Source organism: Sciurus carolinensis, chromosome 2, assembly GCF_902686445.1.
Source record: "Sciurus carolinensis chromosome 2, mSciCar1.2, whole genome shotgun sequence".
Classification (NCBI taxonomy): domain Eukaryota; kingdom Metazoa; phylum Chordata; class Mammalia; order Rodentia; family Sciuridae; genus Sciurus; species Sciurus carolinensis.
In genome coordinates this window covers 90,080,832-90,108,409 of record NC_062214.1, presented here as the reverse complement: position 1 = coordinate 90,108,409, position 27,578 = coordinate 90,080,832, and the positions used below count along the sequence as shown (strand labels likewise).

The window sequence follows — 27,578 nt, the reverse complement described above, 5'->3', positions numbered from 1 at the left end:
GTATCAGGGCTTCTCCTGGGTGCAGGGAACCTCAGTTCCTACCCTGGGAACTAAGTATGAGGAGCTGAATTCACTGAACACAGGGTGGCTGTTAGACACTGCTCCCAGTTGTATGGGCCCTGGGCAAGCCACTTCCCCTCCAGGACTTTGTTGAGTGAAGAGAGAGGGAGGGAGAGAGGGAGGGAAGGAAAGGCACCAGGAGCTCCATGGCCCTCCCCGCCCTGACAGCCCCCAGGCCAGAGCTCCAGGTGGGCGCTCCACTCCTTCCCCTTAACTCAGCATCTCCTGGGCACGCCCTCACCTGGCAGTCTGTGTCTCATGGAAGGTGGAAGCAAAGGTCAAAGAGCAGTCACTTTGGATTTTTTTATTTTACATTTCATATATTATCCAGTTTCACATTCTCACAGGATCAGCAATTACAACAGCCACCTAGTCTCCCACATCTGAAATGGCAAGACAGTCACAGCTGTGACTAAGGTAAAGCACTGATATGCTCACAAAACAAAATAAAATTGCACAATTTTTTCTTCATTTCATTTTTCTTAAACCAACGCCTGATACAAAGGCTTGCTGCTGAAGAACGGAAACCCTTTTCTTCTTCATGCCTCAAACTAAACATTAAACTTATCTGACAGGGCGAACAAGGTCTCTTTAATAATTAATGGTACACACATGAAAAATCCTTTATGATGCATAAATATTTTGTTACACAGGGTACAAAAATACTTTTCACGTTTTGGTTGGTTTTAAGGTTTGGAAAGAACAAGGAGCAGTGGCGGGGCGGGGTGCCCTGTGGAGAGGTCAGCAAGACAGGCAGAGGGAAGGGCTTTCTTGTAATTGTCGGCCCATCTGAGAAGGAAGCAGAGGACTGGTTTGAAATGACAAGGCGAATGCAGTGTGGTGGTGGTTGAGCCTGGAAGTATGTGTGGTGCAGGGGCCCTCAGGGGAGAAGTGGCCACAGGGCTCAGGCCTCCCTGAAGCAGGGTGGGTGTAAGGGCGGGGTGTGGAGAGTGGGACCAGACACCATAAGCCAGGACCTGTTGCTATGGAGACAGTGTAAGAACAAACTGTACACTCACATATACACAAGTTTAAGTGTCTTAATTCATGCCAGAAAACATGCAAAATTAAATGCCTCATTTTCTCGAGGGGGAGCTAAAGAAGCTTGAAGAAGTTTGGGTGGGAGGTCAGGTCAGGTCTTGCTGGGTCACAATGAGGCCTCCTAGCTGGGTTTGGGTGTCCCAGCAAGAAGGCCCTCAAATCCTCCAGGGAGGCCTTGGAGAAGGGCTTTGGGGTGGAACAAGCCTGAGGAAGGGGGAAAGGAAGGGGAAGCAGTTCACTGAGTCAGGCTTAAGATTCACAGTCTCTGGAGAAGCAGCAGCTCTGCACAGGCCGTGGTGGGTGGGAGCAGTGGAAGTTCAGGGCCCTATTCTGGCCCCACCACACAGTCCCAGAACCAAATTCCCTGGCGACCAGACCTGGAGGGGAGAGAGGTGGCCATGAGCAGAGGTGAAGGAATAGAGCTGGCCCGGGCCTCCTTTCGTAGAGGCTACACGAGGGGATGGCAGGCTCACAGGGGTGGGAGAAGGGAAAACCAGCCAGATGACCCAGTGACCAGGCTCCATGTGCCACCTCACAGTAGCAAGCTCTGGGGACTTGGGCAGAGAGAGAACCCACAGTCAGAGTCTAGGACATTTTCTGTCCCAGGCCTCTGGGGCCAGCACTTACTTAAGAATTAACAGAACTGGCGATACTTCCATCCTTGCTGGGTGGTATCAGAGGAGGGGTACCAGCGCACCTGCAAGAGAAGCCACCATCAGGAGCCAGCTATGCAGTCCTTCCCTTCAGCAGGGAACTTGGTGAACTCAGTCATCAGTGTCCCTGCTTCAGTCCTGGTTGTGCCACTGACTGGCTGGCAAAGGTTGGGCCAGTTACTCACCTGAAACATGAGTTTCTTCATCCAGAAATGGGAAGACTGCCTGCCCCACCTCCTTTGCAGGACAGAGGCTCTATGAGAGCAGGTCATGCAGATGCCTTTATATTCCACTAAGCCTGAGCCACGTGCCCGGTTATGCCTGCCAGAGGGGCATCTCAGCAGACAACGATCTGCCCTCCCTGCTTACTGGGAGAGCAAGATATTCCTAACATTAGTAGGAGAACAAACCTAGTAAATTTCAATTGTGTTTCTTTGGGTCTCAGTATCTTCACCCAGTTATAGATCAGGTAAGGACATAAGGTACATTAAAAACCAGGGTCATGCCGGGTATGGTGGAGCACTTCTGCAATCCCAGAGACTCAAGAGGCTGAGGCAGAAGGATCACAAGTTTGGTTCATGGCCAGTTTCAGCAAGCAAGACCCTGACTCAAAATAAAAAATAAAAAGGACTGGGGCTGTATCTCAGTGGGAAAGCCCCTCTGAGTTCCATTCCTAGTACCCAAAACAAATTGAAAACCAAAACAAGGGGCTGGGGACATAGCTCAGTTTGTAGAGTGCTTGCCTGGAATACACAAAGCCCTGGGTTCAATCCCCTGCAACACACACACACACACACACACACACACACACACACACACGAAAAAAACAAACAAACAGGGTCAGGGTCATCTAAGAGATAAGACTCCTGTCCTTATATGATTCTTCAAAGCAGGTAGAGGGATGGCAGCCTCAGAGTATCCTACCAGTGCTCAGCAGCTACCGAGACTCTAGCATTGCCAGAAGGCCCCAAAGAGCAATAGTCCCAAAGCTGGATTCCCAGAGTCTGGCCAAGAAAATGACATGAAAGCTAGGAATGAAGTTCAGTGGTAGAGCACTTGCCTTGCCATGTTTGAGAGGGTCCAAGTTCAATTCCCAGCACCACACACATAAAAAGAGAGAGACAAAGAGAAAATGACATGTATCCTGTCCCTGTCCCCATGGGCCCGTCCTCTGGAAGAAGGGCTACAGTGGCTGCAAGGAAGGCGCTTGCCTATTACACATGGCAGAGCATGTCTGCCCAGCCTGCCCGTGGCTGCCTGGGAGAGGGAAGGGGCATCACAGGAATGTGGTGCAGAGATGAGAACTCAGAAGGGGAGCCCAGGGTCCCGTTAGGAAAGGAAGGGAAGACATGCAGAGTGAGGAACTCTAGAGAACAATTAGTAGCCAAGCATATGGTCAGATATCCTGAAGCAGAGCAGGCAGTCCCAGTTACCCACTTGGCAGCCATGATTCCTGCCTCTTGGGTAAACAGAGGATGTCCAGCAATGCCAGGCCCTCTGGGGGCTGAGGGGAAGTTTCCTAAGAATTTGCTCTGTGCCTCTCTCAATTCTAGCTGTTATTTTGTGCAATGCAGATTTCTGGCCACACATCCACCCTGGATTGCAGTAAGAAGTTAGTGGCTGGCTACCCTAACGCCTGCACAACTAATATATAGCTGGACAGGTCCCAGGTCACCTAACCAACACTAGGATTTCCCTGGGCTCTGTGATGATATGGCACTGCTGTCATCAGAATCCATGGCCTGGGTCATGGGAACTACCTTAGTTGAGCCCGCACCCAACAGAAAAGGCCTCCCCTTGCCTTGGAGCTGCCTGCCCCACCTCAGAAGTCACAGTATTTTCTATCCTGCCTCCTAGGTATCAGGAAGCATATCCTTCCCTTCTAGGATGACAGCTGTTTGGGAAGAAGCTTCTCTTGCCCTTAGCAGCATGTCCCTTCCTAGACGTGGTCCAGGGGATGCCCTTTCTGCTGGTCACTGGCTGAACACTACAACTCATTCCACACATGAGGAACTGGCAGTGGTGCCACCAAAAGGCCATGGTTCAGTCCAGCTCAAGGACTCAGGAAGCCTCTACTGCACCCTTTTCACACTGGAGAAACGGAGGCTTCCAGCTGCTGCTTTACAAACAGTTGCTGGTTCCTATTCTACGTCTCCTCCACGAGGTGCTGTGACTCTTGCATCCCAAGCAGCAACTTTCCCTCCAACTTGGGATGAGCCAGGTGACTCATTGGGAAAAAAGAGGAAGAAAGCTCCCATTGTGGGTTCAGGACAGCTATGTCACTGATGTGGATGTAATGAACTTAGAGGGGCCGCTTCCCTCAGGGGCCTGGTATAGGCCAGTGGCTCTCCAGAAGTAGCATGACACTTCCTAGATCTCTTCTTACTGCCTGAGACCCTCAGACCCAGGGACAGAACTGGCATGTTAAGGACCCAACTAGAGCGAGGGCCTCTAGATGTCCCAATGTGCTCCTGAGAGACCATCCCACAGGGTACAATGATGAGGCTACAGATGAGCCTATTGGGGAGCTGCTTCCAAAAAGGAGAGCAACACATGGCCTCAGCTTGCTCTCAGATCTTAGGACTGGCTAATGGAGAAGACACACCAAGAAGAGGGTAAAGGAATCAATCTACATGAGAAATCTGAATAGCCAAGAAAAATGGGAACCCTGTCTGGAGGTCAATTAAACCAACACTTAACTCAGCTGGCAAGCCGGCACTTAGACCTTGTAATAGGTCTAGGATAGGTGCCTAGACACGTGAGCAAGGGCACCGAGGAAGAAAACAAGTGTGCATACAACTAGCTTACTGTCCACCAGGCACTGGGTACATATATACACTGCCATGCCAGCCAGGCATCCCAACTGTAGGTCTATGCTTACTTACTAGGAAAATTGTCCTAAGATTCAAACTCAAGAAAGATTAACTATGTATAGTAATTTTTATAAAAGATTCACATCTGTGAATTTACCTGCATACCTATTCCCAAATCCAAGGACTAACACAAGTGGTTTTCCTGGGACCTGTTTTCCCTAAATGTAGACCTGTAGTAGCTAATGCTTAGAGGGAACTCACCATGTACCAAATGCTGTTCTGAGTAGTTTCCATATACAAACTGCATTGAGTCCTTACAAAAACCTGTTAAGCGGATGCCAGCATCATCTCCAGACACATCAGTATACACACAGAAAATGGAGGCAAGGGGAGTTAATGTCATCTTCAGGTCATTGGTAAGTGGTTGAAACAGTTTAAGGGGGATAGAGTCATGGTAAACAACCTGCATTTCCTTGGGCTAAAATGGAAAATGAAATCCCATTCAGAAGGACACTGGGATGCCAGAGGAGATGGAGAATCCCTGCTTCCAAGCCACCATTTTTATGTGCCAACTCCCACTGAGCCCCCACCATCCACACCTCCTTTCAAAGCTCATCCCTTCAAAGATTCTCTTATGAGGATTATAAGGCTGAGCAAAATGGCCTTGTGCCAAGACAGCAGGACAGAATAACCTCTAAGGCCTGGCCTGCAGTGGAGCTGAGCATGATGGAGCAGAGAAAGGGGCACTGGCCCTCATCCCCTCTTGTCTTTCAGCAGTCTCTTCTCTCAGTCACCTTCTTGCCCTGAGTTTTTCTACTGATCTTTTGAGTTGAGAAAAACCCAACAAAAATCCAAATCAACAGTGTTCACTTCCTTTATTTAGATGCTTTCAGCCTCCATCTTTGGGGCAGCACTGTCAAGGGGCTCTTGGAAAGAAAACAAAAGTCTCTACTTGGAAATGTTTTCAAGACTATTGCTGTGTTTGGTCTAACAGCCAACGCTTCACTGCTGAGGAATGAATGGCTGGCTAATGACCACCCGGTCTAACCTCTGGACATTAGTCTTCTTCCCTCAAACTTCCACTATCCTTTCTGCAGATGATGGAAGGAAACTGGAAAAAGACAATAGGAAGACACGCAGCTCTGTGGCATGGAGCCCAGTGATAGGTAGCAGCATGCTGTTCCTCCAAGCCAGTCAGGCAGAGGTGCCTTCCTTGATTCATTTGACAGACTTACTTCCTGCCTCCCTAACTGTCATGGCCTAGCATCTCAGGATGAAGCAGAACCTTTCCACCTGGTCCAGTCCAACCCTCTCATTTTACAGATGAGGACACAGCACAAGAGGTGAGGAGCCCAGTAAGACTAGTTCTGTGATCCCTTCAGTGCCTCACAGGCCCCTGCAGTTGAACAGCCCAGCCCGGTGGAGCATTGTGGGTCTGCCCTGGGCAGACACACAGGATGGGCTTTCCTGCTCCCCACCTCTATCCCTGCCACAGTACCGGGTTTGTGGCAAAACACTCAAACCTTCAAAGGTTTTCCTCTGGGGGAAGACCTATGCCATCTTTCTATTCTTTGATCAATTTTCTAGCACTTTCTGTGGTACTCAGCTGGGAACAGTGCCAAGTCTAACCACATTTCTGCCTTTAGTACAATTAAAAGATGCTGTAGTCAAGGAATTCCCTGCTGGGGGAAAGTTGGCTCAGGTAGTGGTCCCTGAACCTGAACTTGTGAACTAGTGAACTTCAATGTCACTAAGCCCCTCAAAGGGCTTGAAGATGGATGTGCACTCAGCTTTCAGCAGAGCACCTAGCTTCCCTCACCTACAGCTTCTGCTTCCTGTGCTCTCCCCTCCTGGCTTCTCATGTCCTTTCGCTCCTTGTCTCCTCCCTACTTCCTAGGTCAGGTCCAAGCCACCTACCTTTATGTGCTCCCTTGAGAGCACAGCAAATCCCCCCCGGCCAGCTCACTCCTCTGAGGCTCAACTCTTGGTCACTTGGTTGATCAGAGGCTAAGGTGGGCTCAAGACTGCCCCTTGGCAGCATCCTGTCCACACGCCTGGCAGCTTCCTGTCATTGCTACTGTGCAGACCACTCTCCATACATACACAGCAGGTGAGACATCCCTGGTAGCATAGTCCAAGGCCTGTACTTGTAGCAAAAATCAGATCAGAGTAAAGGCCTGGGTGGTCAGAGGCTGGCATCTGACACAGCACTTGACACAGAGCCCTCTGGGCTAAGTCCTCACCCTCCCCAACTCCCTCCCCAAGAAATACCTGCTCCCTCTATCCTGACCTAAGACTGGAAATGGCCCGGCTTCATAAACACAGGAGCAAACACTCAAGAACTCTTAGGACAACCAGACACAATTCTAGCACTTCATTGTTGTTAACATCAAACTGTCACACAACCCTGAGGCAAAGTATAGTATTCTCATTTTCCAGGTGATTAAAAATTGAGGCAGAGAAATCTTTAAAAGCTTGATGAAGTTCATAAAGACAGGCAGAGGCAGGTCTGGCTCAAGAGACCAGGCTCGGATTGGGAATGGAATTGTGATCCTATCAACCACAGGGCAACAGGGCAGAGCATGGCAGGCTCCTGGCCAGCTGTGTTGAGGGCTGTGAGCCACAGCTAGGCTCTCAGCACTCCCAGCATTCTGTCTTACAGTCTCTATATGAACTCCCTGCTCATATTCTCCTTCCCCTCTGTCAGATATCAATCCTTATAGATCCCTGGAGCCTAGCCCTTCAAATCACCCTGAAAGACAACAGTTCTTCTGTGGCTCTAGGAACAGGAGTGGCCCCATGGCCAGGAAGGTACAAAGTCTGAGTTGGGAGGGCCAACTCAGAGCCCTTCTACTCCTCCACCCAAAGGGGCTTACCTGAGCATGTAGGGCAGCAGCAGCAGCAGCAGTGGCAGCTGGGTAGGTGAACGCAGCATGTGAGATGGCTGGGGTCAGCTCTGTGGTGTACAGAGGGTAAGGGGCCCAGGCCTCTGGGGACGCAGGGATCAGAGCAGCCCCCATCAGGTCATCTATAACAGGAGACAACAGCCTCCATCGTCAGAACACTGGTCTTCCCTCCTACTAACCCCTTCCAAACAGAGAAGGGGACCCAGCACTATGATTGAGCCATAACCTCCACCCCAATGCCAAACTTCCCCCACCGAGGACCCCAAGACTAGACAAAGAAGTCATGTGAATTTGGCCTAGCATGGTAAGCACCCTGATTGCAGCAGTAAGTTCTCACACAGGCCTCAATCCATCTCAAATAAGAGAAATCAGAGAAGACTTCAAGAAGTGGGACAACCCTGAGCGCTCAGGCGCTCAGTCCCTCTGAGGTTTAGCAAAGGCCACAGAGAAGGAAGAAGTCTCAAAGGTGACTCTGGATACAAGAAGCCCCCTGGAAAGAGGAAGACAGGACTGATTCCTTCAACAAGAATCTGAATATCTGCTCTGCATGCAACTCCAGTAGGACCTACCAGCTCTGGTCAAGCAAAGGGGCAAAGAAGGCAGCTCAGAGTACCACTCACAGGGATCCCGGGCGATGAAATGTGCTCCTAGGGCAGGGTGAACATTGGTGGGATTTGGTGTCGCCATTAGCTTGCTCTTGGCCATCTTGGTGTTGGCTTTGGCAAACTCTAGCCTCAGGGTTTGCGGGTTCTCAGGATCAAAGCGAATACCCTACACAGGAAGGAAAGGAAGAAAGACTTACTCTATAGGATCCACACTATCAACTGCAGTGGATACAGAGGGCCCCAGAACAAAGCTCGCCTACAAGACTCATGCACATGGGGCTATGGTAGAGGAATGCGGCTTAGACCTTGTGAGTAATGATATTTGTCAAAAACAGGGAATCAAGGACTTTGTCCTGAGATGGGCAGAAAATGAAGTCCACCTATGGACCCTTTTCTTGGATGTGAAATGGGGGAAGGTTTGCAAAGGATAGAACAGGGACACTCACTGCCTACCACAGAAAGGCCTACTCTCCGCCTACTCACGTTCAATGCATTCTTGGCGGCTTCTGCTCCTGCCCGGCTGTCAAAGATCACAAAACCAACAGGCTAGTAGGAAAAAAGAGAAAATACCCTCACATCTCTCCCAGTATTCCACTTACCCCATCTAAAACAAACCGAAAAAGACTACTGGGCTGCCAGTGTAGCTCAGTGGTAGAGCTCTAGCCTAGTATGTACTAGGACCTTGGGTTTGATCCTCAGCACTGCCAAGTAAGAAAGGGCCATCACCTAACTGGAAACAGTACTTGTTCTGCTGATAAGAGAACAGAGGAGAAAAAAAACCCTTGCCATACCCTCTCCTAAGGTGCAGATGGAAGATCCACATGCATTCAAAGTCGAGTCTCCCTCTGTGGTCCGACATCATGGGAAATGATGCAAACTGAGGTTTATTTTACTGCATTAAAAATCACCCTTCAGTAAGAGCTTGTTTAAACCCATGTAGATAATATTGACAACTACTCCAACTTCATTTTGCTAAGGATCAGTCCAGAACCTAAATGGCCCCTGAAGGTTCAGGACCCTGGCCTCCTGCACCAGGGGTCAGAACTCAGCTATCCTCTCTACTAACCTCAACCACGGGGCCCAGGCAGTGGTTCCCAAATCCCACAGTCAATCACAGAAGGCCAGGAGCTGATTGGGCCCAACTAGTTGGTGAAGAGGAGGAGGGACCTTTGGAGGTTGTCCTTTAGTCAGCCAAGGACAGAAATGGATGGCAGAGAGTGCATCTCCATGGTGAGATGCTTCCATGTTAGGGGAAAGGCACCAGACCTCAGTTATAAGCTCAGCAGTCAGTATGGGCCAGAAGGAAGAAAAACCTGGGGGCAGGGGAAATTACCTGTCTCGAGGTGAGCTTGATCAGGGACCCTTCATACCCCTGTAGAGAGAGGTGGCCATTACCGGGGAAGGTGAAAAGCCTCTGTTGCACTAACCCAGCACTTCCCACTCAGCCCCACCTTTCCCCAGTGACCCAGGAATCATTCTCACACCCTTCTCCCCCAAAAGCCAACCCGCTCTAACCTCCACCACTGTCAAGTTCCCACGGCCCTTGTGCTGAATCACATGGTCTAATATGGGGTGGCATTCATCATTTCATGCATAAACTGCTGCGCGCTCCAATAACTTGTAATCCGAAAGCATAGATCTTACCTTTTAAGCTCTCTCATCTGCAAATGGAAAAGTCTACACCAAATCTTAAGATTCCTTACATAGCAAAGCCTACTAAGATTCTTTATGTCTCCATTTTACAGATGAGGAAACAGAAGCTCCAAAGAGCTAAGCAAGTAAGAGAAGTGCATTAGCAGAACCAGACAGAACCAGGTCTGGGACCACAGCTGCCAATCTACCTTCCTGTACTCAACCCAGTTCAGAGATTCATTCCTGTTGCTTCTCCCTAGTCCTGGGCTCTACCTTGGGGGTGGCTGGGTCCTGACTCACCTTGAATGGACGGAAGAGCAGGTAGAGTTCTCTGGGTTTAATGTCCACAGGGAGGCCACTGACAAACAATGTCCGAACCTAAGGACAGAGACCACAGTGGTCAGGGCCAGGCTGGACAGGAAGGACAGGAATGGTGGCTCTTCCTTCAAGCAGGAAACTAGAATCCTTCTAGAGCTTAAGGAGGAATTCAGTATTTCCTGGGCCTCCTTTGGATACGGAGGCATATATTTTTTTTTTTTTTTGCGGTGCTGGGAATCGAACCCAGGGCCTTGTGCTTGCAAGGCAAGCACTCTACCGACTGAGCTATCTCCCCAGCCCACGGAGGCATATTTACACTCAGTTTCATAGCTTTGAATTTTTCAAAGCCCTTTCCACACACCTTCCCTTCTCTAGGTTTATTCAGCAGGTGTCATTCAGCAAGCACTTGCTGAACACCTCTGCGCAGACTGTGACCAAGAGAGGCAAGGAGAAACGCGCTGTTTACAAAGTGTACAAACTCTTTGCAGATCAAGGTCCCGCTCCTCTGAGAATCTGCAGAAGGTATAGTACCACACCCCTCAAAAATGCACATAGAAAAATATATATATCTGTTTTTCCTAAAGATACTCCAGTTGAGAGGTTCTATTTAGTCTGAGAGGCAAAGATGTATGTACGTGGAACTAAATCCTATGCTACACTATGCCCTGAAGCTGCCTTGCAGGGTGGACCTAATCAGTTCTCTTCTCTTCTCCCTCCTCACCAGGAGGGTGCGCTGGGGTGGGTCAAGGCCCCAGAGTCAGAGCAGCCCCTCAGAAGCCTCTGCCTCAGTTCTCCCTAGAGGCCACCCATTTTGCCCAGACTAATTTTAAACCCTCCCTCAAATGGCTCCTTTCTGGCCAGACCTCCCCAGAGGCCCCTTAAATAGCAAGTTCTCAGCACAAAGTTTCCTGCTTGGGGTAGGGGAGGGAGTGAGCACAGGGAATCTTTTCCTTATTTCCAGCTCAGAGTCTTGTTTCCAGTCTTCCCTCTGGGCCACTCAACCTTTTTCCTCTGGTTTCTATCTTTTAGGTTTTAAGTGCCCCCAAAGGCTACTCTAGACCCCAATCTGTCCTTAGCCATCTCTCAGGAAATGAGGCACTTATGGATTAGGCAATGTGTCCCTGTCTGCCAGGCCACAGACCCTTTGCAGTCTGACTTGGATACATTCCTTGGTTCTTTTTAATTCTAGCAATCCCAGTCAATGATATTGCCCTCCTATTCCCCTTGTCCAGACAGGGAAACTGAGGCCCAGCAAAGCTCAGTAACTTGTCCTGGGTGCACAGCTTTTTTCACCAAGGAGCAGAGGCAGGTGAGACCACGTACCCTGATGGTGTCTAACACCATCCACCTGGGAAGCCTAACTAGATCCACATCTGAGGAAAGAGTTGTCACACATATATTCAGTAGCCAGTCCCTTCTCCTGGCACTTGTTTCAGATGAGAGTAAAAGCCAGAGTGATAAAGGAAGGAAAAGTCAGAAAGTGGCAAAGCAGAGGTGGGGTAAGCAAGAGCTCAACAAACTCAACAGCCACACGTGGACAGGACAAGACTCCACTGCCCATGCACCACCCTCCTGCTTCCAACTCCTCCAGACCCCAAACCCTTCCCAACACTCCAGGCCCCTGACAAAGACCTGTAGTGCCCTATCTCACAGCATTTGCTTGTGCTGTTGTCCTTCGGGCCACCCTTTCCTAAGCTCTTTAGCTAAAGGGCATGAATGCTTCAGGTCCCATTTCCTCCCTCCCCTTTCCTTCTCTTCCCAAGTCCTGCAGCAGTCCTTGGCACCCTCGCCTTATATGGTTCTCGCCTGTCTGAGTAGCCCCTCTCAACCTGACTGCACAAAGCCCTAAAGACAGAAGCTAAGTAAGATGCAAGATTTTCTATCTTCCAAAGTGCCCCAGGACAGGCCTTTGACATTTGAGACCTCCCATTTCTACACATTAAGTCCTTCCAAAGGACAAACAGCCAGAGACCATAGAATGGCACTGTAAAGGAAAGAGCAAGCAGGCTTTACTTAGACCAGATTTTGTATTCCAGTTTTATGCTTAATCTGGAGAAGCTACTTCATCTTTCAGAATCTTTTTTTTTTTTTTTTGGTGGGGGTTGTACTGTGGATTGAACTCAGGCACTTGATCACTGAGCCACATCCCCAGCCCTATTTTGTAATTTATTTAGAGACAGAGTCTCACTGAGTTGCTTAGTGCCTCACTTTTTGCTGAGGCTGGCTTTGAACTCATGATCCTCTTGCCTTGGCCTCCCAAGCCTCTGGGATTACAGTTGTGCGCCACCACATTTGGACTGAATTTGTTTCTTTACCATCACCCATCTCCAAGACTGAGAGCTAACCTTACTCTATGCCTGGCACATAAGTCAAGCCCACCAAGTGCTGTTTCATTTAGGGCTCCTGTTGTTTCCCTTACAAGGTCCTCCCTATCAGGTACCATGAGTCATTTGTTTACAATGGTTGTCTAGTGAGGCTGGATCAGTTCCAGGTCAGTCTGGAGTTGGGAAGGTGGATACGACAAACTTAGGTGATCACTGGATTCTTATTTTCTCTCTTCCCTGTGGAGGTAATGTCCCAGGTCAAGGGCATCATGGAGAACATCCAATAAGGGCAAATAGAGAGCATTTAACACCATCAGGGAATAAGGGGAAACTGAGTTTTGGGATAGTGACAGAATAAATAATGGCAATCAGGATCCTTTGAGACATGCAGTGATGTTTTCAAGGCCTAACCAGCTAGTCTTCGTGTCTCAAGTCAGTACTGGAGCCTTCTCCCACCATGGTACTTTCTGGTGCCAGTCTCAGGACCTGGGTCTGCCATTCAGGAGGGAAGCCGCATGCAGACAAGGATTCAGATCTCAACAGCCGGTTGATGCCATGACAGAAAGCCCAATCAACAAATCTGAAGAACTGAGGTGTCCTGCCTATTCCATGGGTTTACAACAATCATTCAACACAGGGTTGGGGGTTAACTCAGTGGTAGACACTTGCCTACCATGCATGAGGCCTTGGTTTAGATCCCCAGCATTGCCACCAAGAAAAAAAAAAAAAAAAAAGATACCACACTTGTTTTCTTGGGCCCCTCTCCTTCCATACACACCCATTCTGCAGAAGCATCCACTCAATCCAAGGGATTGTTCTCCTTTCCATTCTGAAGGTGAAGAGCAACCACAGACCTTTAAGAACAGTCCCTTTGAGAATGGTCACCTTTAGGTGGAGCAGTGGCACATTCCTAAAATGCCAGCAGCTCAGGAGACTGAGGCAGGAGGATTGCAGGTTCAAAGTCAGCCTCAGCAACTTTTTTTTGTTTTTTAAGTTGTTGATGGACCTTTATTTTATTTATTTGCATGTGGTGCTGAGAATTGAACCCAGGTCCTCATGCATGCTAGGCAAGCATTCTACCACTGAGCTACAACCCCAGCCTGGCCTCAGCAACTTAGTGAGACCCTGTCTCAAAATAAAAATATAAGCTGGGTGTGGTGGAGCATGCCTGTAATCCCAGTGGCTCAGGAGGCTGAGGCACAAGTTCAAAGCCAGCCTCAGCAAAAAGCAAGGCCCTAAACAACTCAGTGAGACCCTGTCTCTAAATAAAATACAAAATAGGGCTGGGGATGTGTCTCAGTGGTTGAGTGCCCCTGAATTCAATCCCCAGCACACCCTGCCAAAATAGTCATATATATGTGTGTGTGTGTGTGTGTGTGTGTGTGTGTATAATAAAGAGCTGGGACTCAGTGATTAAGCACCTTGGGATCAATCCCTGGTACAAAAAAATGTGCCCTTCAAAGCAAATAAGAGCAGACAGTGCTAGGCCCACAGTATTGTCCTTTAACAGAGCTGAAGGGTAAGTGTGCAGTCAGTGAGTACTGGGAAGTAGATGGAGAATCTTGAGAACTGATACATGCTGAGGAAGAACCCGCCTGGTAGAATCTACTGGAAGCACCAAACGCAACATGGATAGGGAACCTGGCTAGGGTTGTACCGCAAACAGAACAGCACAGACAAAGCTGTATACCCCCCATGACAGCCAGGAACAGATCAGCCTTGCTGCAGGTCCAGTCAGCTCCTGGCCTGCTGAGGAGAAAAGACCAGCTTTTGCCACAACCATGTCCCTGCTCCCAGGCCGGAGGGGTTCCCCAAGGCTGCTCTCCTCTTACTCAAGCCCTGTTGCCTGTCTTTCCCCTCTAAAGTGCTTGGGAGTCGGGTGGTGGAAGAGGTCCAGCACCCACCTGCTAAGTCCACACCATGGGCTACCACTTGTTAACAGACTTCCTGGGTCATCCAGGTCTTTCCTGTCCCTCAGGGAGAAAGGTCTATGAGCTCCTTCCCTCCAGCTAGTGCTGGACCAACAAACCCATGACCTCTTCTCACCAATTCTGGGATGCCCCCTCAGGATCCAGGTCCCCAGGATCAAAGGAGAAGGGCAGCACCTGAGTGGCATAGGCAGTATCAGCCCCTGACCTTCAGCTCTGTTCTTCCGACTGTTCTTAAATCCCCTCTCAGTAAGAGCAATCCTGTTTACTTACTAATATTCTAATGCTGGGGACTGAACCTAGGGACTCATGCATGCATGCATTATACCCCAAAGCTACATCCCCAGCCCTAAGAACAGGCTTAAAAGGGGCTTCTTCACCATGCTAATTCCATTACAGCCTTACAAGCTGCCCAGCCTTTTCCTTCAGGGAGGTGTTGGCTGCCATCCACTCTCCAGGTTTCCCTTCTTCCTTTACAGCCTCTGCAGCCTGGAGGCAAGGGATGACTTTCCAGAGAGAAAAGAAGTGGGAAGAAAGGGCTCTGACAAGCCCATCCATGTGCCAGTGAAGGTCTTCCTTCAGAAAAACTGATGTCTGTTTAAAGACCTTCAGAAAAGATTAAATTAAAACAAGCTTTCAGGAACAAAGTGCTAGTGATCCCCAAGGAACCAGCCTAATAGCACAAATTCAAGTTTGTGTGGAAGAGGCTTCCAGCAGACACCTCTCTAGGCCCTGGATACCCCTAGGGCAGAGCTGTCATTTCACTGCCCACAAGCAAGGCCGATGCCCTGAGGAGCAACTGTTCAGGTCTCCCTCCTCACAGGGTCATACAGAGCCCAGTAGGAATAGGGTTAGGGCTGGCAGGAGGGGTACTAACAGACAAAAGCAGCTGGGCAAAGACCCACGAGGAAGGACCAGGATTTAGGGTTAGGCAGGACACAGAGAGATGTGGTAGAGGCCCCTCTGCCCACCAGACCTGTGTCCTCCTCTGAAAGGGAGGGACAGACCCAATGCAGAAGGCATCAACTTTCCCCAACCTTTCATGCCAAAAGACATCCTTCATACTGAGCATTAAACACTCAGCTTCTCAGTTACTGTGGCTAAGAGGATGGGCTCCATAAATGCCAGTTTTTATTAGTGATGGAAAGGGTAAACACTGCTTTCAAAAACACCCATAGCCATTAAGTCCTCTACCCTTTGACTGTGAAGGACAACTAAAGTATTCTTCAAACCCCCAGCCTAGAATCACCAAGACTGGACTCTGGACTCAAAGGACCATCACGCAGAGGACAGACCTCTCTCCACCAAGGATCCTGAAGCAGGAGAACACCAGGGCCAATCCCCACTCACAGAAATCCCACTAGAAAACAGTATCCCCTCAAGGTCAACTCCAGCCTCTCATAAATCCCTGCCCCATGAGGACTGGACATGGGGAGAGGACCCAACCAGGAAAACTTGTTTCTGGGCAATTAAAACATCCTACAAAGGAGATAAAAATGATTTCTGAATATTGATTTCTGGTACCAATCCTTTAGCCTATCTAAAATAATTTGATTTGGAAAGGAAAAACTGCCTCCACATTCTACTTCATCAAATGTTTTAAGAGTAACAGGCTAGCTCTAGGCTCCTCCTACTTGCTGCTGGGAGTGAGCTCTTCTGGTGTCAGCTGGATGGAAAATACTACTTAAGAGAAGGGGGTGGAGAGAGGAGGGAAATCCAAACAGGGAAAAACAAGCCTCTTATAAGCCCTTCCCACATCCTTCCCCTGCTCCAAGTCCTTAGCAGCAACCCAAATACAGAATATCTGAGCTGGAAGAAACCTTATTTTTAGATGGAAACCAAGGCCCAGGGGTCCAGTGAGCTGTTCATGATCACCATGCATACCAGAAGCAGCCCCAGGATCCTCAAGTGCCTGGTTCAAGTCAGTGCACTTTCGCAAGCCTTGATTTGCCAATTCACTTAGACCCCAGTGGAATAACCCTGAGGCACCCAGGAACAGGTGCCTTCATAGCATCATGCAAAAAGCTGGGGTGGCAGGGGAAGGTCCCACAAGATTCTATGGTTAGTCCAAAACAAAGTCAATTCGGTTATAAGAAGGTCAAAGGAAAGACTTACGAGACTGCCAACTCCAATGCTGAGTGTGAGCAGCCTTGTGCTCCCCTGTGGGGAGGGAGATAGATGCAGGAGCAGGACTCAGGCTATGCCCACCAGTCCAGATCACAGGTATTTATGAGCTGCAGCCCACATTATATAGGAAGTTTATGGTTTTCCTGATATAAAGATATCGAATGTCTTTTTTAATTAATTTCTTTTTTTGTAGTGCTGGGGCTCAACCCAGGGCCTTGTTAATGCTAGGCAAATGCTCTACTACTGAGCTACACCCCCAGCCCCAGTCCAGACATCCTTTTAAGATGGGTGCCGATCATCGTCACACCCAGATCAGATCTGGCTTCCCCAGGGAAAAGAGACCCATTGCTGTGCTAAGATATCAGAATTTTAAAGCAAACAGGAGAAAGAGAGTAAGTCTCAGGGCAAGACTTGGACAGTGTCCTCATCTGCTTAGAGCCTCAGTGCTTCCTTCTGCCCACAAGAAGGCAAAGGATGTGTGAAGAAGGGGATAGAAAATGAAACTGGGCGAGAACAAGAAGGCAGAAGCCAGGGCCTGGACCCCTAGGCCAGGCTGGGCCTGAAGTATGTGTGTGGGCCACTGCTGGGCCTATGCCAAGGTTGACAGGCAGAAACCTCAGGGTAGTCACACACTGGGTGTGACCCTGCTAACCAGGTTTCTTTGTGTGTGTGTGTGTGTGTGTGTGTGTGTGTGTGTTGGGGGGTGGGGGTCGCGCCTGGGTCCCAGGCTTAGGCTTGGTACAGCAGGTTGCTCTCACTCTTCCCAGGGGAAAGCCAGTCCTCTGAGTGGGGCCACTTGACGCAAGGTGGATGGAATGTGGTGACATGGCCAGCAGACCCAGGACTTATAAGGTGCTGAACGAGGGCATAGGGAAAGAGAGCAAGCAGCATACAGTCAGAGGGTATATGTGAACCCAGACACAGGCTCCCCAAACATAGGGGGCTCCTTGCTTCCAGATCTCTTCCAGGCAGCCCGCACCTGGATAACACTTGCCCCAGAGGTTACCATCAACATCACAACTCAACCTGGTGTGAAATTACCAGGTTCAAGGATGGCTCTAATGTTCTGCCTACTCCGCAGATTCCAGGCCCAGATCACATGCCACCAGAGCTTGGCTTCGAGGCCAATCTGTGTCACACTTTGTAGTTTTATTCTTTCACCTGAATCATCAGCATGAGTCTGATAGTCTCTTTGATGTAACAGGTAGGACAGGTATGTGGCCCATTTTACAGATGAAGAAAACAGCTCAGGGATTAAATGCCTGGCTAGCTGGTGACAGAGTTGGGCATCAAGTCCAGGTTGCTAGGAAAGTTTAAGGCTCTTTGCTTACAGCCTACAACATATCCTAGAGTTCTTACAGGATGTGTATATAGGGTTGAAGGGAGCAGAGATGACTGGGGTAACCAAGTTGGGGTAATAAGTTCTCTACAGGGAGGGACAGATTGGTCATATATAAAGTACTAAGTAAATCAGGTGCACTGGCACACACCTGTAATCCCAGTCACTCAGAAGGCTGAGTTAGGAGGATCCAAGTTTGAGGCCAGCATCAGCAATTTAGCAAGACCCTGTTTCAAAAATAAAAAGGGTTGGGGATATAGCTCAGTGGTAAAGTACCCCTGGGTTCAATCCCCCAAATCAACCAACCAACCAACCAACCAATTAATACTAAGTGAGTAAGCCTCAGACCTCATTATCTAAGTTGTTCCTTGCCCCAGAACAGTAGCTTCACATCTTGGAAACACAATAGGTCAAAGCCTGTCATGGGCACTGACCTACCCCTTATTTAGAGAACTAGACCAAACAGCAAGAGCCAAGCTGTGCAGACTTGGTGCCACAAAAGGCTGCTTAGAGGTGGTACTGGGCCTGCTTTAAAAGTATCTCCAGGCAGAGCCAGAGACCAGGACTTAGAGGCAAGGCTCACTGGGACCCCAGCAGGGAAACCTCTCAGATTCATTCACCTCCCCAGCCCTCTGGGCTGTGAGGCCAGTCAACACATATCTCTCACCTGCCTGAGTGCTTGGTGAAAGTTATATTTGACACCACTGCCACACCACTGCATAGAAGGGACTAGATTCAAGACTTTGGGCTAGGGGAATCCTGCACTGCCCTCCTCATTGTGGTCCAAAATTAATACCACCAACCCTTAAACCACAAGATGCCATGCCAGTGTGAGCACCAGCATTGGGCCCACCACACTTGCCCCATCACTTGACTAAGGTCAGTGAAATATGACAAGAGCAATGGTCCCCAACACAGTGGTCCTGTTGAGAGAGGGTTTCTATTAAGGGACCAAAGTTGCTTCTGGGACCTGTATTCTGGTCAGAAGGGCCCCTATAGAACACATCAGTGATCCCTCCATCCCAACCTGTGCTGGGATATGACCATCATTATACAGCTAAAACAGAACAATCTGGGCAGAAGGTGGAGGATACACATAACCTTCACAGCAACAAGCGTTCTCAAAAATAGTCTTAGATTGCTGGTACAATGGCGCATGTCTATAATCCTAGCAACTTGGGAGGCTGAGGTTGAAGGATGTCAGTTTCATGGCCAGCCTGGGCAACTCAGTAATACCCTGTCTCAAAACAAAGAACAAAAAGGGTTAGGGATAAAGCTCAGTGGTAGAGTACCCCTGGGCTAGCCCCAAAACCACACACACACACACACACACACACACACACACAAAGTCTCAGGTCTTTCCAGTGTCTTCTCCTGACTCTTCTCCCCTGACCCCCAAATTAAAGGAAGGTCCACATGGGGGAAGGTTGGTCAACCACAAAGAGGGGTTAAATGCTCCAGATACTCTACCATGGCTCGGTTCAAGTCAGGTCCTACTTCCTTCTTCCGGGGGGACTGAGGCGGCCTTGATGGCTTGTAACAGTCAAGAGCCTCTACCCAATTGGCCATGAGTGGCTAACCCTGGCAGATGGGCCTAGGCAAACGCTCCCATCTCCCAGGCTCTGCTGCAGTCCAGAGGACTCTGGCATTGATGGACCCACCAGTGGGTTCTTCTGTCTCAGAAGAGTCTGAGTCTCAACACATCTCAGAGGTGACCTTATTTTTTCCAGTCAAGGGTGGAATGAAGGAAGAAGCAGAATATAAGGAAGTCGTGCTGGTCCCTGAAATGCAGTGGAAAGGGTTCTGGCATACAAAGCCTTAAGGGTCATCCAGGTTCCAGGTCCCACCTCATGGCAGCATGGTTTCTGTAGTGTAAGTAACAGATTTTGTCCCACTGTCTGTCTCAGCTTTGCCATGGTCAGGGGACAATGGGCAGCTAGCAAATAGCAACCAAGCAGTGCCAGTACCCTGCACTGAGCTCTGGGTGACCAGAGGTGGGTGGCCTTGGATCAGGAGCTCAGCCCTCAGGGCAGGTGGGAGGGACTCATCTCTCTTTCAGGACTGTTTGAGGTCCAGTGGGATAAATGGTTTGAGAACATGAAAGCATGTGAAGATTCAGCATCCACAGTCTACGTCCTGCCCCTACTTGTGGGTCTCACCAGTCCCAGCCTGGAGAGAGGGACAGAGAAAGCCAACACATCCAAATGTTGAATGAGATTTAGAAGCTGGCACTCTTGCTGGGTGTGGTGGTGCACATCTGTAATCCCAGGAACTTGGGAGGCTGAGGCAGGAAGATTGCATGTTCAAGGTCAGCCTCAACAACCTAGTGAGACCCTGTCTCAAAATAAAACATAAAATGGGCTGGGGATATAGCTTAGTAGTAAAATGACACCCCTGGATTCAATCCCCAGCAGAAAGAAAGAAAGAAAGAAAGAAAGAAAGAAAGAAAGAAAGAAAGAAAAAGAAAAGAAACTAGCTAGGCTATGCACATGTGCAGAAGGAAACACAAAGATCCAATAGTATGGCCTGCAGAATATTTCTTTAGAAGAAACCCAAAGTAGCCTGTGGCAGTGAGGTGTGGAAGCAGTCAGTGTCAGGTACAGAAAACAAGGGGTAGGCCATCTGTAGAGAATTTAAAATAAAATTGACTTGGTCTGTTTATTATCCCTAAGTGACAGTGGTTCTAAAGAATATCTGTGATAGAATGCTCCTCCTGGCAGAGGTTAACAGTTCTCATCACCCAGTCTTCGGGATGCCCCAGTTCAAAGGAGTCAGTCTCTGGTCTTCTACTTGGGACTGAGGAAGTACCCAGAGTTCAGCCCTCAAAAACTTGGGTTGCAGACACCTCTTTGCTATTTTAAATCTCACCGAAATTTAGTATGTGGTTAAGAGGCAATTCTGAACTCAAATCCCAACCTCCCTACTTAATAGCTCCATGAAAGTTATTTAACCTCTCTTGATTCACTTATATAAGATGATACTAATGTAACCAATCAGTAGGGCACAGTGGCACACTCCTGTAATCCCAACTACTTGGGAAGGTGAAGCAGAAGAGTTGCAAGTTTGAAGCCAGGCTCTGCAACTTGGCGAGTAGGTCTCAAAATTTAAAATAAAATAGGATTGTTATATAGCTCAGTGGTAGAGCACCCCTGGGTTCAATCTCCAGTACCACACATACTTACACACACATGTAAGTACTTCACAGTACTGTTGTGAAGGTTACATGAGTTGAAATGGTAAAGTATTTAGCACCATGTCTGCAGCAAACACTGAATATGGGCTTACTATTATTAGTACAGCCTCTCCATTAGGTCATTCAAGCAGAGGGGAGGCACCCACAACACCCCCCAGAGAGGAGGGGAACTTGCCTTCCTACCAGAATCCTCCTGGATAAACCTGCCTTAGCCCTGTTTCTAGGGTAAGTGCTCAGGTAAGCGTAGAAGTATCCCAAAAAAGACTGCAGACAGAGCACCAAGATGTTCCAGGTTTTCAAATGCTTTCAATATCATAAAAGAAATGGTACCCAAGTCACACACTGGACCCTGGAATTCCTTCACACTCATCTAGAGACTCTGACCTTTTCTACCTCCACAGGTTTAACAACCTCCTACTCACCCATATACCTCAGGGAGCATTGACTTCTAACCTCTCAGTAGTGCCAGGAATCTGGCTATCTCCTGACATCCCTCTGAGGACATATGATGGACCCTAAGTAACAGTTACAGAAGGAGCAGTCTTTTTTTTTTTTTTTTTTTTTTTTTGTGTGTGTGTGTGTGTGTGTGTTGGGGATTGAACCCAGGGCTTTGTGCTTGAAAGGCAAACACTCTACCAAAAGGAACAGTCTTGATCCAGTTACACTAGGGTAAGAAGGTGGCAAACTTAAGTCAAATTATAGATCCTTTAGTTGCCATTATTCCCTGTCTTTATATAGCTTACCATTATGTTGCTATAAAACTTTATTTACCTCTTAGAAACTTACTTCCCTTCAATCCAAGAATCCAAATACCCACTGCCCAGGATGCTCCCCAATTAAAAATTACTATAGGAGCTAGGGATATAGAGAACATGCCTAACATTTGTAAGGCCCTGGGTTCAATCCCTAACATCAAAAAAACCCCCAAATCTCCAAACTCACTAAGTTAAATGCAGTAAATACGGATAGCTTTTTTTTAAATGTTGATCATACCTCAGTAAAGGCTTGATTATTTTTTATGGCACTGGGTATCTCACCCAAGACCTCGCATGCCAAACAAATACTTTACCATTTAGCTATATCCCCAGTCCTGGTTTTTTGTTTTTTGTTTTTTGTATTGTGGTGCTGGGTAAGAACCTAGGGCTTGCACATGCTAGGCATGCACTCTACCACTGAGCTACACCTCCAGTCCTTAATAAGGTGGTTTTTAAAAATTACTATAATTTAACGTTACTTTGTATTGGAAAAGGTCTCCATTTAAAAAATAAAAACCACATAAACCCCTCTCCAGAGACACAGTAACTGTAACTACCTAGCTATCCATGGAGAATCACTTAGGACAGGATAGGCTTGGATAGGAAATTCAGCAGCAGGGACATAAGCCTGCCCCAAGCAGGGTTCAGGTTCTGTGTTAGCTCATCTGGTGCTCCAGCAAGACCCACCTGGAAGATGGTATAGCCTCAGACTAAAAAGGAAACTCATCTCCTCCTCTTAATTTCCTGTGTCCTTTTTAGCTTTCAAAGGGTATCAAAGCTTTTAACACGTAACATATCTCCTTCCCAAGTGTAAGGAAAATGCATTTCTTCCTAACCCCACATGACATCAGGCTCTTCATAATATGGCCCTCGTTATTGCTGTAACAAAGCAAATCCTGGTAGTAACCCAAAAGAGTCATGAGGTTCTACAATGCACTCCCCCTACCTTTACACATGCCAGGCCCTCCTCTTAGAATGCCCAGAGTGGGATGGAAACAATCTACTCACACGTCTCAGGGAGGGCTCATGGTACCATGAGCTGACATTCCTTTATTCCATCTACTGTTGCAGTTAACGTACCCTTATTTCCTTCTGGCAGGTCCTCCTCACCTCTCCTAGTCTGCAACCTTTCACCTGTATTCCTAACCCATGGTCCAGAAAAAGAACCTAATGCATGTGATACAGATGAAGCCTGTTGGTAAGATGGGCAAGCAGGGAAAGCCAAAGCCATACAGAGTACTTTAAGACAAGCAGCCATGCTGGACACACACCTGTAATCCCAGGCTAAGGCAGGAGGATCTTGAGTTCAAGCCAGCCTTAATAAAAAGCAAGGCACTAAGCAACTCGGTGAGACCCTGTCTCTAAATAAAATTCAAAATAGGGCTGGGGATATGGCACAGTGGTTGAGTGCCCCTGAGTTCAATCTCAGATTCCCACACCCACTCCAAGCAAAACAAAAGACAAGCAGCTCCACTGATACTTCCCAGAACCATGGAAACACCCCTTTCTCCAGTGACCTAGAACCTTTAGGAATTAAAGTCTTATGGTGGGCAGTAGTAGGGTTCTTTGGTTTTCTATGCTCGCTCTAGCTAATCTCTAATAGTTGATTGGAAAGAGTCAGCTTAGGTCAGCTATAGCAGTTACCACCATTGTTAACAAGAGCTTCTGGATGATGGTTCTTAGGGATTGCAGAACTCACTGCTAGGCCACCTCGAAGCTAAAAGGAAGATCATTCCAACTCAAAAGGACAAAACAAGATGGAGCCCCCAGGATAGCTCTTGGCTCACTGTTCAGATGGTTGATGAGAGGAGTAGACTGACTGTTCTTACCAGACCAGAACAAATACTGGGCTTCCAAGAGAAAGGCTAACAGAGGAGGGGAGGTTTCCAGGAGGAGGACTAATGGAGGTCCTTGGATTTAGAACTCAGCTAAATACAACAGCACATATCCCTCACTCCCTTTGACTTTCTAAACTACCACAGTGCTTTAGCTTACCTCAGCCTCCAAGGAGGAATGTAGGGACCCTACTTTTTGAGGAGCCTGCCCTCTTTCCCAGAAAGGCAATTAAGAAAAAAAAAAAAGTGGCCAAAACCTCAAAAGCCTTTTTCAAGACTTTAAACTGGCTACTCTGTTTACATTCTTCCCACCCAGAGCACTGAGTCTGAGGGTTGGGTCAGCCCAGCCACAGTCTTTCAAGCAGTGTGAAATCCCTGCTGAAGTCAACACTTTAGCAGTAGTGGGGTTCAGGGTTCTTGCCCAGCTTCAGAGGAGACACTGCCCTCCCAATTTCAGCCCACAGGGTGTGAGGGCAAGCAAAACACCAGCAACCCTGTCACTCTTCCCCTAAGCTCAGGGAAGGTTCAGAACAACCACATATCTGGATGGGGTGAAGGTGCCCAAAGAGAAGGCTCTGTGGGCATCAAGGCCAAGGAAAACAAAGCCCAAGGGAGTCAAAACAACCCACCACCCCAGAGCCATTAGTGGACTGTCATCAGGCCTTCACTCTTCACATTCTTAGTAAAGAGTTGTATATTCTTCCCTTGCTCCTCCCAGCAAAAGGTGGAATCCAGACAGACATTCTCAAGATGTCACGCCATTGGTGGACTGAGGCTGTCAGGAGGTCTCTGAATTGCCAAGATAGGGAGCTGGCAGTGCGGAGTTCTGCCCAGCAGTGCATCTCAGGGCCATTCTGAACCAACCCCATAGCCCAATGGGAGGTGGCAGCAACCCTAAGTCACCCCGCCCCACACACTGCGGTTTCTCCCCAACACCAAAAGGAAGAGCACTCTGGATTGATAACTGGCCCCTGGTTTCCTGGGCAAGAACATTCCAGGACCAGGCAGGAAGGGTCTTTCAGCCCTGGAGTGACACAGCAGAGGCCCTCCATAGGAGCTAATAAGATTGTCCCCTTTCTACATCAGTTCTCTCTACCGGACTCGCTCTCATTTGCTCAAAGCTTTGAGGTTTTTATCCACCACCTCACCCACACACATGCCCCTCACCATTCCATTACCGACAAGCTGTTGGGGATTCCATGAAGCCATCTCGTACTCCCTATTAGCACATGGCCAGTGGACAAAATGATGTCATCTCTCCTTGCAGGATTCCACCCGAGCCAGCTTTGGGGTCCTGCCTTGGCTACCAATGCAAAACCCCGAAGAACCGGGAACTGACTGTATTTAGTCATCTCCTTCCCAACTCCAGTAAATTGCCGGCTCACCTATGCCAAAGCCCAGGTTTGGGGGCTGTGAAGAAAGCCCGCCCGGCCCCCATGTCTACAACTCTAGTGAACCCAGGTGCGGAGCGGCTGACTCAGGCCCCCAAGGTCATGGGGAAGGGTCAGGGTGGAAAGTGAGGTGACGCCCGCCAGCCGCTCTGCTTTTATGCAAGACAGGGGTCCCGGCCACCCGAAAGGTGCGCCCCATACGAGGGCAGCAAGCCAGGCTGGGGGTGGGGTGCGAGGGACGTGCGGGCAGCAGGCGTGGGACCCACTCGGTGCAGCCAGTCCACCGCTGGACGCACGGACGACGCGCGGCCCTCCTCGAGCCCGGGAGGGCGGGGAGACAATGCCTGCCCCGCGAGGCAGTCCAGGCCGCACGCCCCCGCCTGCCGGACACGGGCTGCTCCTCCCCGGGCGAAGGGCAGCAGCGGGAAGGCGCCAGAAGTGATGGCCTGACCGACCCCGCGCAGCGCGGAAGGCCCCGCACGTCCTCTCCGGCGCCCACCACCGCGTGCACTTCACCTAAGTCCCCGGGGCCGCAGACCCACCTCCTCCTCCAGGGTGGTGCCGGAGCCCGAGCCCGTGCCGGTGCCGGTGCTGTGCTCGCCGTCCGGCTTCAGGTTGCTCATGGTGAAGGGGGAGGGGGCGGCGAGGGGAAGGGAACGCGGAGAGCGAGCGCGGCGCCCGGCCCCGGCCGGGAGGTGGGAAGGGGCGCGGTGAGCGGTGCGCTCCGGGGGTGCGGGGCGGGGTGGCAGTGGGGGCCCGCGGGGCAGTGAGAGGGGCAGCCGCCGCGTCAAGCAGGGGTCACATCAAGTTTGGCGGGTGCAGGAGGTGAGGAGGGGGTGCGGCGGGGGAGGCACTGGGAACCGGAGCTGAGCCCAAGCGGCCGCCGCCTCCGCCTTTTCACTGCGACCGGCGAGTGCGCCCGCGGCGGCGGCGGCGGCGGCGGGGGGCGGGCGCCGGGGGAGGGGGCGGGCGCCGGGGGGCGGGGGCCGGAACCGGCCTCAGCTGGGGCCCGGCCAGCCCCTCCCCCGCCCTCCCGCCGTCTCCGGGGGAACGCGCAGCCAATCCCCGCCGCCCACTGCGGTCTCGCCCCGGTCCCGGCCGCGACGCGCGGGCCTTCGGCGCGGCCTCTCCCTTCTTCTCTTGGTCAGCCTTCTTCCTCTCTGTTCTTCCCACATTCCCTTCTCCACGACAAGTTTTTAAACTTTGATGAACTGGCCGAGCGAACTTTCTTAAAGGAGCCGCGCGCCGCGCTGTCCTAACCCGCGGGAGGTGGAGCCGAGTGCCAGGCACGCCGCATCCCCGCCCTGGCGGCCCCACGCGAGGCACGCCCTCTGCGAGGCCCCCGGGGTCGTGGACTCCCTTTTATCCTAGTCTAGGAAAATGGGGTGTTCGACGCGATACCTTTGCCCCCAGATCCACTCTCCAGGTCCCAGTCCGAGCTGTCCTCACAGCTCAGAGCTGCGGGGCCGGGTTCTGAGGATGATAGGCGGGGGAGGGGGAGAATGGCAGACACCTGGGCTTTGGTTTGGGTTGGGCGTTGTTTTGCTGAGTGACCTTGAGGAAATCACTTCCCCTCTCTGGCATCAGGCTCCTAGCCCAGAGGGTGGGACTTAGGAGGCAAACTCCTTTTCCGCTCTCAGTCTCTGAATGGCACTCAAGGCTGGAAAACACGGGACCCTAATGGCCATTAGCCCTATGAGGGGATACTGTGAATGACCTAGAAGGTTCCCCACTATCATTACTCGACTTTTCGGTCTTCTCACTCCACCCCTGGACTAAGTACCCCGAACACGCCGTTTCTCCCCCTATTCAAAGACGAGCGCTGGGGGAGGGGGGAGTAGCCTGGCCGCTCGGGTGGGGTCGTGGTGACCCCCACCGAACAGGTCACGAGGACGCGGTCGCGGTTTCCCTCTTGTATCTGAAAATCCGCCTAGACCAGGGCCGGCCCCTGCCAGTTTGTAAAAACCCGCGCCCGGCTCGGGTCGCGCTGGAAGCGCCGGAGCCCCGACTGTCGGGCGAAGAACCCTGAGGCATGGGCTCCTTTCCCGCGCCCCCATCCCTGAATTCCTGCTGCGTCCTGAGGGATCCCGGCCGGAGGCACCGTCCGGCCTTGAATAGCCACTGCGGAGAGGCTAGGGGACGCGGAGGGGTCAGGCGTCATCGGGTGTGATCCACCGCCCGCGCCTACTCCCTGTCCTGACTTAATTAGCCAAGCTAGATCTTGGGTTTGGGGCTGGAAGCGACGCGCAGCGGTGGAAGACTTGAAAGGTGTGCAGTCACAACCAGGTAGCACCCCAGACCTTGGAAAAGTAACTTAGCCCCTGAGAACCTCAGTGTACCGACCTGGTAAGTAGGGGTAGCTCCACTGTACTGGAGTGTCGTGCTGTGACTTATTTCCCCAAATAATTTCTAATCTCCACCTCAACCTGCCACCTCACAAATAAGTAAATTGAAGACTAAAGATGGGTGATATCTTTGCCAATGACATTCATTTATTTGGTAAAAATTACTGAGCACCTGCTGTGTGACAGGGGACAGTTCTGCTGTGGCAAAAGGCCAGAAACACCCGAGGGGAATCAGGCACTGCCAACCCATGATGTGCTCATCACCTTACACAGAATTTTCGAGGTACTTCCAGCCTCAGGCACCACCAGATGG

At 50.1% G+C, this 27,578-nt stretch overlaps 1 protein-coding gene across 2 annotated transcripts; it reads right to left on the bottom strand.

Annotated features, from left to right (window-relative positions):
- Window positions 1-342: 342 nt before the first annotated feature.
- Window positions 343-26,190, bottom strand: Rbpms2 (RNA binding protein, mRNA processing factor 2). 2 transcript variants are annotated; one of them, XM_047542368.1, is made up of 8 exons: window positions 25,463-26,190; window positions 10,011-10,088; window positions 9,412-9,450; window positions 8,562-8,624; window positions 8,094-8,244; window positions 7,444-7,481; window positions 1,729-1,798; window positions 343-1,478 (listed from the first exon to the last, which is right to left on the bottom strand). In XM_047542368.1, exons 1-7 carry the CDS (start codon window positions 25,541-25,543, stop codon window positions 1,736-1,738), a joined length of 513 nt encoding a protein of 170 aa, XP_047398324.1. In that variant the 5' UTR covers window positions 25,544-26,190; the 3' UTR covers window positions 343-1,478; window positions 1,729-1,735. The 2 variants fall into 2 exon arrangements, with proteins under 2 accessions (XP_047398324.1, XP_047398323.1); XM_047542367.1 differs by having other exon boundaries at window positions 7,444-7,595; window positions 25,463-26,109.
- Window positions 26,191-27,578: the final 1,388 nt, after the last annotated feature.